General features: G+C 46.5%; 4 protein-coding genes across 4 annotated transcripts; 1 reads left to right on the top strand and 3 right to left on the bottom strand.

Annotated features, from left to right (window-relative positions):
• Positions 1-539: 539 nt before the first annotated feature.
• Positions 540-944, bottom strand: BJ212DRAFT_1384967 (uncharacterized protein). Its single transcript, XM_041336787.1, has 2 exons — positions 711-944; positions 540-655 (listed from the first exon to the last, which is right to left on the bottom strand). The coding sequence occupies exons 1-2, from the start codon at positions 849-851 to the stop codon at positions 602-604; spliced, it is 195 nt and encodes a 64-aa protein (XP_041188383.1). The 5' UTR covers positions 852-944; the 3' UTR covers positions 540-601.
• A 2,344-nt stretch (positions 945-3,288) lies between these two features.
• Positions 3,289-3,873, top strand: BJ212DRAFT_1281372 (uncharacterized protein; the record flags this gene model as incomplete). Its single annotated transcript, XM_041331613.1, has 2 exons — positions 3,289-3,446; positions 3,573-3,873. Coding segments are annotated over 2 exons (459 nt in total), but the record flags the coding sequence as incomplete, so codon positions are not given.
• A 341-nt stretch (positions 3,874-4,214) lies between these two features.
• BJ212DRAFT_1449153 (uncharacterized protein) lies at positions 4,215-5,974 on the bottom strand (the record flags this gene model as incomplete). Its single annotated transcript, XM_041338651.1, has 9 exons — positions 4,215-4,465; positions 4,629-4,635; positions 4,695-4,919; positions 4,956-5,110; positions 5,159-5,268; positions 5,329-5,411; positions 5,459-5,622; positions 5,749-5,807; positions 5,862-5,974. The coding sequence occupies 9 exons, from the start codon at positions 5,972-5,974 to the stop codon at positions 4,215-4,217; spliced, it is 1,167 nt and encodes a 388-aa protein (XP_041188381.1).
• Positions 5,975-9,539: 3,565 nt separating this feature from the next.
• On the bottom strand, positions 9,540-10,944 carry BJ212DRAFT_1485280 (uncharacterized protein; the record flags this gene model as incomplete). Its single annotated transcript, XM_041340955.1, has 8 exons — positions 9,540-9,581; positions 9,633-9,722; positions 9,773-10,082; positions 10,136-10,176; positions 10,229-10,270; positions 10,319-10,371; positions 10,425-10,831; positions 10,889-10,944. 8 exons carry the CDS (start codon positions 10,942-10,944, stop codon positions 9,540-9,542), a joined length of 1,041 nt encoding a protein of 346 aa, XP_041188380.1.
• Between the last annotated feature and the right edge of the window lie 1,510 nt (positions 10,945-12,454).

The following is a 12,454-nucleotide window of genomic DNA, read 5'->3' as shown; positions in this document are numbered from 1 at the left end:
TCTCCAGTGCTCAAGTGACGGTTATATTCCGTGACAGGTTGAAACAGTAGTGAGGATGTGTTTGGCGCGGGCGACGTGAACCTTTTGTTCACCAGGAAATGTTAATGCAATATTTGTCTCTTGTAATACCGTCCGATTTTCAATGTCTCAAGTGTCGAACAGTGATACAGCTGGCGACGTAGTAACTATTACGCTTAAGAAAACAACGCCTTGCTTCCTGACCGCTCCTTCCGAGATAATATGGTCACTGCTGCATCTTTCGAAGGACCAGTACGCATCGTTATACTCTCATTGATATCACCGATCGTTTGTATATGCATGAGTTCACTGTATATCCAATGTACAGTCTCCCGTGGAGCTATAAACTGAACCATGGTCATCTGATGATCTGCCACCTCCAGCAGCTCATGTATGTATTCACATCCCTCTACAATATCCCTCCACGATTCATTCGCTCGTTATTCTCCCGATGTCAGCCTCTTGTACCGATCGTCCTGGCCGTATTCGTATTATAAAAAGGCTGTTGGTCGAATGCGTTTGTTGCTTTACAGGTGATTCCCACCATTCAAGTTGTGCCGGACTATGGTGAACTCTGATTCTCCTATATCTCTGAAAGACGAGACCAGCGCGGCATAGTGAGCATGTTATCCAGTATCTACAACATTGTTTCTGTCATGAGACATAGATGGTCGTGATGACGAGTTACCTACCTCCCGATGCATAAGGTTTTCATTCTTCTGCGAAATCCTGCGGGCCTGATGCAATTGGACTAAAAGAATTTTAGTGTACCTGCTCACTTCATGTGACGGAGTACGAGTCCGAATCACCCCACCCAAGTATATTACCCCCATCACGCACAACAGAAAGCTTATGACGAGACTATGTCCAACATAGGGTCTACGACCCCAAAGGGCCCCACTCTGAAGCAAAAAAAAAAAGAATTTTAGTCGAACGTAAGGGATATGCTACCTGCGAGAAGCCCTTGCTGAAGATGGACACCCCGCGAGTGACTGTACTGTGCCATTCCAGGACGGTACCGAACACGTCGAATAAGCAGGCGTCAATTCGCGGAGGTCAAGTCCTTTGGTATTCGTCATGGTCGAACTCGCTGGTGTTTACAAGGGATGAGGTTACATGGCAGCATCAGGTGTTACCCTTCGGATGTCCGTCCCGGGAACTTCACTGATGGCTGACCCTGCAATCACTGCAGTGCGAGCGCGGGTCGTCGAAAACATGTCAATTGAATTGACGTTGTCTGTAACAGCATACGATGTCATTCATCCGAGAAAAAACCTGCGCTCCTAAATAGTTGCACCGACATATCTGAGTTTCATTCCACAAGACAGACGACATGGCACAGCAAAAGACGTACACGATGTCGAATTCAGTGTCGCATACCTGTACAGAGTCTCTCCTTTGTAAGTACTAAGCAGCATCACACGCGCGCTCTGGCGTAGAGTTCGCCGCTCAGGCTCATGTATATCATTCACACGTACTAGCAAGGCAGGAAAACCGTTATTGGCGATGAGCATCAGGAGATGTAGGAATACCAAAACTGAATTCAGGCAAGTTTGAGGTGTCATCGAAGAGCCACGAACAAAATTTGATTATGCAAAATGCAAAATTGTCCGGATTCTCTGGAAGGACTGAGCAGGGGAAAGCGCGTAGCAAGATGCAGAGAAAGTGCAATCACCATAACAATCTAAAATCGCATGTGTTAGCGCATAGAATCAAAATCGAAGAATTGGATATCACATACCAGAGGGTGTCAGTGTTATCCTATGCCAAAGCTTGTAAGTTGCGAAAACACTAGGGACTGACCTTAGCCTACATATGCCTCCAAGTGTACTTCACTCACTGAGGACCCTGTGTGCCGAGATCCACAGTGGTAAATCAAGGGTCGTGCTTACATCCGACAGAAGTATGAGCTTTGTGATCGCATGTCATTCATGTGATTGATACAGGGACGGCGACGGGAACTAAACCGAGGGGTGTAGTGGCCACGCATTAAGATATAGGTGTTAACGCTGTGGCGCATGTGACAAGCATTAAAATGAACATCGAAACATCAAAAGATATATCTGCGCAATTCAGAAGCAGCCACATAACTAGCTGCCTCCATGCTCTCCGGGGGTAAGCTGCCCTGTGTGTATCAGTTGAATCAGTTCAGCGGAGGACGGGAAGAAAGATAGTCCTCACCGCCTAACTAGCCCTCATTAGTGTTGTGAGTACCCGCTGCAGTGTTGCGCTATAAATGGATGCATTAAACCCGGAACATAGTAGGAAAAAATCGAGCAAACGCACTTCTTTACCATGCGCGAGAGGAACATTGATAATGGGCGGCAATACAAGACCTGCACTAGTGAACCATAGGTGGCGTGTGCGGGCGTTGAATACAATAGCAGATGATTAGGCGGTGGGTTGTCGAGACTGAAAAAATGTAAGTGAGAATGCGATGACGGCAGTCGACACTTACGTTCTGGTGGGGATGGATATCTGGCGCCTGAGTCACAGCATGCGCAGAGGCAGAGCGATTGGGGGGTGTGGTTGACGTCGCAGGGAACTGTCAAGTCGACATCAAAAGAAACTGGGACGGGTAGATCAACTTCGCACATCCAGAGGATCACAAGGCTGGTCGTTCTGAATAGTAGGAACAGCTACGTTTGGGCGAGAGGAGGAGGGAATGAGTCTGCAAATGTGACATAGAAGAAGGCAAGCCTGGGCAAATTTATCCAACAAAATTCATGGTGCAAGGTTGATAGTAGCCTCAATGCACTCGAAAACTGAATTTGCTAGAGCGGATGCATTACATAATCTCAATTCACAAGCTCCGACTCCGAGTCGACGAGTTATTTGTTTGTTCAACATGATGTAGTAGTCTCTTCATTATGAGAAGTCATGAAGTAAAATGCAGCTATAGCATGATGGTTTTATGGCATGATCTGCTAACCAGCAGCCTGCGTCCCACTGCTTACGGAGATATCAACGATCATCATTGAGGTATCCGATTATATCATTTGTTTCAATCGTACTCACTTACCGTCAGTCATGCAGAAAGCTCTCTGTCGGACGAAAGAGATTAGGATGAGCACGGGGATTGCGCTACCACGGACAATCCTTCTCCCCCGATCTAGATGAGGCGACCAAAGAATACAGCGCAGTCTTGGGCCCTAAGCTAACTCACCAAAGGTTAGCCTGTTTTATCGATATCAATCCTCGTTCACACCGCATCGATGATTGAGCACAGGATGTATCATGTGAATTTTTACCACCATCCTCGCCTCTCAATGCACATCTCCATCAGATGTCTACATTCTATTAAACTCCTCAGACTTCATATCGCACGATCTCAGTGTCAACACGGTCTTTGATGGATGTCAAAGCGATCTCTCGAATCCATCCCCGTATCGACTCGCGCTTGTGCTGCGGAGATGTTCGCAAAGGACGTCTCATAGGTACGTGCTAATTTGCTCAAACAAGACCGATGACGCTTATGTCATGCAGGAATATCATAACGCGATTTGAATTCTACCGTTTCATGAACGACCCCCAAACACAGCAAAAGATTGTAGAGACGCATTAGTGTTTCTGGGAGGAAAGGATCAAGTCCAAATGGCAAAACCGTACGTGTTATACCTCCGTCGCAGTTCCTACGCTCGTTTCACGTATGAAGATATCTTTGACGTGTTGATGATACGTGATCTGTCTCGGGGGCACGTCCTAGACTTCAACTCATATGCATCCCGAACAGATCCCTTCCTCTTCACGTACGAAGAGCTCTTGTCAGTCTTCACACAGGGGTTGAGTTCGTCTAAGCTCCATATCGTCAACTCACCTTTACACCCGACCGCAATATGCAATGTACCAGGATAGAATGGGCAAGCCGTATAGGGATAGAACGTAGTGAAGAGAAGCTTGTTGTATGCCCCATTGTAGTCATTTTCATTGGTCGTATCAGCTGGAATATAAGCAAATGTATCAAGCACATGCTCCCAACGAGGCAACATTATTGACAAAAGAAGAAATATCGTAGGCAAACTGGATACGTGATTGTTGTTGTGGTTGAGCATTGGATAGAACGTAGTGCAGAGAAGTTTGAAGTATGCCCCATTGTAGTCATTTTCATTGGTCGTATCAGCTTGTTCGGCAGACGACCTGGACTGTGAGCAATAAACCGGTCCAATGACATTCAGGCGCGTCGAAACGAGTATCAATCAGGCATGATGTACGATCCGCGTGGGGTCGAATGACCACAGCTTCAAAGAAGAGTCTTTGACATATGGAAGTGGTCGGTGCCTTGACACTGCGATCACATTTTGGCTCTCAGAATCCGACTCTTGGTCTGTTGAATCCCCGTCGGAACTATTAGAATCACCCTCCCCCATGTCCTCATCAAAATGGCGTGAGCCTGATGCTGACAGAAGATTAGAATGTAAGGGCTGAAATGCCACGCAGCCAACCACGTCTTCGGTCACAAAGATCAGTTATAAAGGGATGAACGCGGGTGTTCGGTATACTTGCCTCTGTGTGCATTGAAAGTCATCTCTGGGCGATATTTTGCGGCGAAATCACTGATGACTGTTCAGGATCCAGTTCGTCCGAATCTCCAAGATCAAACATCGAAACACATCCATTCTATAACCAGATTGTTAGCCAGAAAGTTTGAATGGCGGATATCTGTGAAAGTCGAGTACCTGATCACCGACGCTTAACCATCTCCCAGCGCAATCTATGTCGAATTCGATTTTTTGATTGGTTAAGGTTTTGCAAGAATCAGGGGACGTCCTGAAAACTTTCACGGGTACAGACGTATCGCTGCGAAGGTCCCATGCATATATAGCATCGTGTCGACGAAATGCAGCATACAAAATATGCGGTTTTGTCGGGTTAAACTTCAGCTGTGGGGAATGAGATAAGCTCTACCACTACTTCTCCAGGCGACATGCCTGCGTGACTCCGGATTGAGAATATGCGCCTCCGATAGGCATGATAGCTGCTTGATTTGACTCCGAATACAGCGCAATATTATCCATTGCTTGTAAGGAAGGTGTTAGGCTGCCGATTGCGTAGTAGTCATAAGAGGAGGAGAAAGCTATGCTGGATATGATACCTGAAATTGGATCAACATTCATACGATCTGGTAAATCTAATATCTTGCCTTTGAGGCCATCCTTGCTCTTCTTGGAAGGCGTGGTCGGGAGCCGATCGCCCTCCCCAGGTTGTTGTATGTCGAATATCTCGATGGCATCCTCGAAACCGCAGTAGAGCCTTGATGTGGATGATGATGATGATGATCAAATACAAACGGAGTTTTCATGACAGGCTTACTTGTCGGCTGTTAAGTTGAACGCGAGACTATGAGGAGCGATGAACCTCTCACGATGATCGATAATCGGGTACGAGGCCCTCAGCTAGTAGGGTCGATCAGCGGTCCGACAAAAACGTATATGAGCACTACCCTTCCATCCGAAGCGTCCAAAAGCTTCAGTGGACAGTCACGCACAGAAGCGACGAAACAGTAAGCTGGAGCATTGTTAGATGATGCCCCTGGATACCAAGCAAAATTGACGACCGCTGAGGGCTGTGAGAATGTACGCTTATGCTGAGCGGAGAACTGTGTGCCTTCAGGATGCTTTGATAGGTGAAAGGATAAATTATGCGCAATACGACTGACCTTGAATGTCTGAACTTCAGGATTTATATCTGAGATTGTAGATGATGACTCGGACAACAACGATGCTTACAAACTAAACAGCTGAAATGCTCTGTTTTCGCACTGGACGAGGAAGCTGGATCCATCTGCACACCTTCAGTGTTTTGATGTTCGAATGGTGCTCAAAGTAGTTGACTGAAAGACGTACCACCTGGCGCAACGAGCGAAGTTGTCTGCGAAATCAGGATCCACGTCCAGATTGTTTGTTAGGACAAGATCTGGAGGGTAGGAGACGTCAAGCTGAGCAGGCTTCCACTCCATCTTGTCATTCGCTGAGCCGCAACTACTAGTAGTGAGTGGTTTGCCTTGTCAAATGAAAGCTTGGCACTGAGTGAGTTTTACATAATCATGTACATTTTGCGTCCAACTTCAAGTTGACTCGAAGCTTTGGCAAGGACCCATTCAAATAAATGTCGATCTTCGAGCGCATGTACTCTTTCTTCACCTTTGAGCAAAGAGTATATAGAGCTCCAGGACAGTCATTCGGGCTTCTGCTCGTATAGGATTCGGACTACATATCTTGATTCTTGTCTTCAAGTCAATGGCTCAAACAATTGGGCGACCTTCAATTTGCTTCATAAACATGGTCCATGCTATCACGGACGTCGCAAAGTATCAACTAGTGCTATCCTTGGTGAAGACTGTGAAGTTCACCCTGCTCAGCTCTGCGCCATCGAGTCGAGGTACGAGTCACTCCCGGTGTGTCTAAGCGGCGAAGTTAATATCATCCATCATTCTTAGACGACATGATGGCCAATCGATTCAAGCTAACCCACAGGATGAACGATCGTATTTCTACTATTAGGCTGTGAGGGCAAACCGGCATTCTTTGAGTTCTATATGCCTGTGTACTTTGATCCCGACTTACTAGTGATTTGCAGCCAATTCTCATTTTCAGTAGAGACGATATCAAGCAATACTTATGCTAATACCTGTGAAACATATTTTCACGTTAAGTTTCGATCAGGATCGGAGAGAACAGAATATCATGGAGTCAATCTCAATTCGTCGGTTGATGCTGCCGTGATGATCCAGGTTGAGACTGTTTGGAGTCGTACCAGAGGACATGTTAACGCTTCAAAACTTAGCCGCAGGTAAAACGCTTGATTTAAATTTGTCGAGCGGACTGGTTGACTCTTGAATCAACAGCTTGAAACCTTCAAAGTTACTCTAAGTTAGCGTTGCAGAAGGACACACAGAAGCCTTGTCAATGTGCCCAGCTGCTTTGTGCTCGTGCTAGTACTGGCGACGCACATTAATAACGGGCCTCCATCTCCTCAGCGTGCTCGAAATTTGAAATGCATGTTCGCCATCATTTTCTTTTGCACGTGATCATCTCGAGCTCCGATTTCATATTTTCATTTTAGTTATCTACCGCGAAGCTTAAGGCAATCGCATCTCTGGCACCAGAATACTCTACTCTGGCTTCCTTACCTTCTCGATATGTATTTCCCCTCCCAGAGATATCCACGCTTGTAATGATAGACAGCGGAAATTGATGACGGCAACTCAGAAGCCATTTCAGGGAAGAATTGAACCTCTTGCAATTGCCGTCCGTTTTGGACTGTAGTACAAGCGGCCAAAAGCAAGCATTTCAATGGTTCGGTAAGAGGCAACATATCGGATGGCTTGATAGTGATATCTATTGCAATAGCGTCGGTATTCTTACCCGGTCTTCCTATACGGCTCTCGGACCCTTGTGCTTCGGCGACCAAAGATCCTCAAGTGCTCGGTCCGTGCTTAATCTTCACCTCTTCGATTTTCTTTCAGGCACAGATCACCACTGCAAGCCGTATCCTGCCGTATCCAAGGAAAGTGCTGATCCTTGTGACACATGGCACGGTTGTTTTTAATCAGGGCCGCGGCAAGGCGCAGTTCATTGTATCACGGAGGAAATCTTGATACATCAACCGCAAATGATTATCAGCGTTATTCCCTCCAGCTTGCACTAGTATTGAAGGCGAACTTAATGACTTGAAAGAGTTGTGGACGCAATGGCCAATCTTTCTAGCGAATTGCCTGGCGGTGATCTGCTGCGGCGGAAGAGAGCTGCGAACCAGCAGCTTGGAATATTCCTCAATTTATTCAAATTCCTACAGAAGTTTATTCGTACCTGCTGCGCTCGACGCGATGTCAATGCCACTACGAACGGACCTCGATCTCTTCATCCTTTCATTCAGACAATGGAGCTGTTGCCGTGACTTGACGCAACACACTAATGCCGCCTCATTAAAAATATTAATGCACGCCTACACTTCTTCTGTTCCCCTTCGCATATATTATGTTTTGCACGTAAACGTCTCGAGCTCCGATGTCGTCTTTCATCTCAGTTATCTAAAATCCCAAAGGCAATCGCATCTCTGGTACGATAACAACTCTACTCCTCTGCACTTTCTCAATTCGGCTTTCCCCTCCTAGAGATCTCAACGCTTGTTACGAATGAAGAAAGTGATAACGGCGTCTTGGGCGCATGCAGACGTTCAAATTCAGAACGGAATAGGACATGCGATCGACGTTAACGATGTGTCTGATTGGACCTTGCCTTCGGCAAATACTTATGGGTTCACATGAGGCATGATATTTCATGTATTCTTGGTCTTAATTCTAAATTAGTGATCTCTGCGTAATGGCTGCAGGGTCGGGCTCGAGAAGGCACTCGAATATGTTTCGATTCTGCAAGACGTTGAGACTCAGGGCCTGTAAAATGGAACCAATACTAATGACTATCTCTCGACGTAAAATACTCGACCGTTCAGGGATTTTGCGAATAGGGACTTTCCGAACGCATCACCCATTATCTTTTCCATCTCCGAATGTATTGGAATACAGCTCGTCGCGGTTACGAAGAAGTCGCTACGGAGGGGTTACTTGGTTTTGAGGTCTCTTCTTGTCTGCTTCGTGATAATTGATCATCATTGAATAGACCGTCATGTGCTATTACCCGGAATCAATGTCCCTACCCGGCTCACGCTTCTCGTCCAACTTTCGAAGAAATCCCTCATAGATAGATGGATAGAATGTTATTGGCCACCAACTTCATCCAATGGAACAAGGTACGAGGTGCGAATAATATCGATCCGGTACTCCAACGATCAAAGTTCTCCTCAGTGGACGTCGTCATTCTTGTACTCGAGATCCAGTTAGTATGACGGAGAGGTTATCACCTAGCACGGAGGGGGTGACTCGGGAATCTTTTATTTTACAAGCCAACTCCAGGTCGATCCGCTCGCTGCTGCCAGACTCAGGCTGGTAAATGTTGACCGAATCTTGATCTCGTTTTATCGTTTGGAAAGTAATCGATAGTGGCTATGCTCTGGTCTGGGCCATGATATCGAAGGAACGACTATCTTTCTCTTTTGGTCGGACTGGTGGGGGAGGCTATCAATAGGTCTGGACTGGTCTAGGTTGTACATTGTTCTTCTGCAGTCTCCTCATATACTTAACTCTGAGACCATCACGCATCGGACTCAGAGGCGATAAAAATTTCGATTAGTTTGGGATCACTGATCGGGTGAGAAATTAGAATTACTATGTCAGAAAGCACCATTTCAGGTGGAGATGGCAAAGGAGGATTCGTTTTTCTGGTTGCTGCCCTTCCAGCTCTATGATACGTACATATGTGAGTGAGCGAGACTCGAGGACCCGAAGCTTTCGGGTCTAACTGATAGCTAATGAGCATTTCGAGGTTAATTTGGCGTCTACACAAAGTACATAGTATCATAGCTCCGCAGACCCTAAGCCTTCAATTCAATGATATTCGCCATGGTGTTACAAAATTCCAGCTTAGTACATGTCGGTATCCGTGAAAACAGCATGGTCTTTAAGTTCACAATTCTCTCACAAGACACTTCTGAACGACAGTCTCGACCTTGTAAAAAGGGGTCACTACAAACTTTGATACGAATGAGGCGAAAATCACCTGAGCCAAGCTGATCGGCTGCGTCTCTATAGCAGCTAATTGCCCTACCCCAGGAGTCTGGTACTTTGCGAGAATATGATTGCCTTCAACCTGGATGGAGTTATAAAAATTAAAAAATACAAGATTCATCGAAATTTCACCTCCTGAATATTCATCTTCGCTTCGTCAAGATTCTCAGCATCAAACCATATGTCGGCATTCCGATCTCCTTGCGTACGCTGTTCGTACATATTATCGACAACGAGGGTGCTGTGTTGGATGCTTGCAGCCACGAATTTCCTGTGTAGCTTCAGAGAAATTTCGCTGGCGTTCATCTTCTGATCGTTCGCCATGCTGCGAACTTCAGCCTGATGCTTGGCTACGTAAATCTCGCTGTCGACTGCTTCTAAGGCGGAACCAGCGATGAGAGTGGGCAGCACGCTGAGATCGCCGAGGTTGACCACTCTCCCACTGTCACAAATAGTTAATATATGAATATATGACCGAAGCTGTGATCGTTTTACCCGGTTTTCTTAACCAATCCTTGGTAGAAAGCACGTGCTCTCTGCGTAATCAATAACGCATCTGACGCAGCAGCATAAAGAGAATGATCACACCTTGTAATTGTGGCTCAGAGCAGGCTCGCACGCAATCACATACTGCGTTTACGTGAAGCTCTAGCACGAGACGTGGAATATTGGACATACCAGAGTGATGCCAGCTTTTCCCATGCTCGCCGCAACACGGAGCGGGTCAATTTCTGATTTGGCATTAGTGGCTGATCCAATACGACTGAACAAAAGTATGATTTACGAAGCGGACACCCCTCAGGGAAGGCGTCTCCGTCCTCTCCAATTCCATGCGGGGGTGAATCAGTAATCAGCACCACAACCTTTGTCGCTTCGTCCCTCCAGTCAGCCTTGTAGGCAGCGGACAAAGCATCGCTCTGAGAATCAGGTTCATCTCCACCGCCTGCCGCTGTTAAGCTGGTTAAGTTAGACGCAAAATTTCCAAAATCGGACGTGAAAGGATATTCCTGGATGATGAAGCTGTGTTCTTGAGGAGGATGGTCGCGGAAGGCAATAAGACCAAGTCTGAGATTGTCTGGAGCGATTTTCCCCCCAGATAAAAGTGTATTGCAAATCTGGGTGATCCCGTTGCGCGCAGTGTCGATATACTGCTGTTGACTCCCTGTAGCGTCTTGGAGGAACATGATATCCCTGAGTCAAATTTACGATCAGCGCCATGCAACTTCCACGCAACAAAGCGACTCTCACAGCGACGCGTTGGTGCGATACACCCCATTGGAAGTAGAATTGGGCTGGTAGATCATTGTGTGAAGTGCAGTGGACAGATTCGAGGAAGAAATGTGAACAAGCTTGACTGTTGAGTGAGTCGCGAGAACCTTTAAATACGAAGGGCAGATGCATATGTCCAACATAGGGTCACTGCCAGTGACCCCAAAGGACTCAATCTCCCGCCGTGTATAGGGCTATGTCCTACATAGTGTCTACGACTCCAAAGAACAATAAATTGGATGTTTTTTTTTGTTAAAAAAAGGAAACCTTTACATAAATGCCGTTGACACTGTCTCTGAACAGCGAAAATTAAACGAGTCTTTTTGGATGTTGGGTTACTAGGCAGGCGTCGCCATGGGGCTTGGTATTTCCGACAATGAGAACTGGGATTACGTGTCATACACGGGCATTGAGGCCTCTAGGTTGGAAGTCCAACAGACAAGGCGAGAGCTGACGTCAAGATGTGACTCAACCTCCCTTCTAAGATGATCGATGATCTTGTAGTAATATGAGTGATGAGCACTAGTACTTATTTGTCGTAAATATTTTGTGTGATGCAAGTTACAGCTAGCTCACCGGGCGGAGGTCGACAGCTCATGATAACTTCGAGAAACGAAAGGGATATGATTCAAACAGATCTGGACTCCGCGTGAGCACAATATGCTCCCAGACAAGATTGTCCTGCGATTAGGGCGCGTGAGCGGGGGCTGTACTGGCGCAAGCGGCGAGACGCGAGCATTTTGATGGTCCGGTCAGAGAAAACATATCGCCGTGCCTATAGTGATATCTATTGCAATAGTGTCAGTATTCTTACCTAGTCTTCCTATGCGGCTCTCCGACCCTTGTGTTTCGGCGACCAAAGATTCAAGTGCTCGGTCCGTGCTTAATCTTCACCTCTTCAGTTTTCTTTCAGGCACAGATCATCACGGTGAGCCGTATCCTGTCGTATCCGCTGATCCTTGTGGCACATGACACGATTGGTTTTAATCAGGACCGCAAGGTGCATCGTGGAGGAAATCAATCGCAGATCAATATCAGCGCCGTTCTCTCCAGGATGCAATAGTAAAGGCGAACTCGATGACTTGAAAGAGTTGTGGACGGCAGTGGCGGTGATCTGTTGCGGCGGAAGAGAGCCGCAAACCAGCAGCTTGGAATACTCAATTTGTTCAAAGTCTTACTCGTACCTTCTACGCTCGACGTGATGTCAATATTAATGATACCACACGATCGCGAGCGGACTTGAATCTCTTCAACCTTTCATCCGGACGGCGCAGCTGTCACTTGACGCTCAACACTAATGCCGCCTCGTTGAAATATGATGCATTCCTACCAAATCCTATCATATGCTTCTTCTCCCCTCTCGTCTTTCATCTCAGTTATCGAGAAGGTGATCAGCATCTCTAGTGCGACGCTAACTCTACTCTACACTTTCTCAATTCGTCTTTCCCCTCACAGATCTCAAACTGTCAACGCTTGTTATGAAAAAAAAAAGATAACGGCGTCTTGGGCGTACGCAGACGTTCAAATTCAGAACAGAATAGAACA

This window comes from Suillus subaureus (genome assembly GCF_016647635.1).
Source record: "Suillus subaureus strain MN1 chromosome Unknown BJ212scaffold_40, whole genome shotgun sequence".
In the NCBI taxonomy this organism is placed as follows: Eukaryota; Fungi; Basidiomycota; class Agaricomycetes; order Boletales; family Suillaceae; genus Suillus; species Suillus subaureus.
The sequence above is the reverse complement of the archived record's forward strand: the minus strand, read 5'-3'. Positions and strand labels throughout refer to the sequence as shown.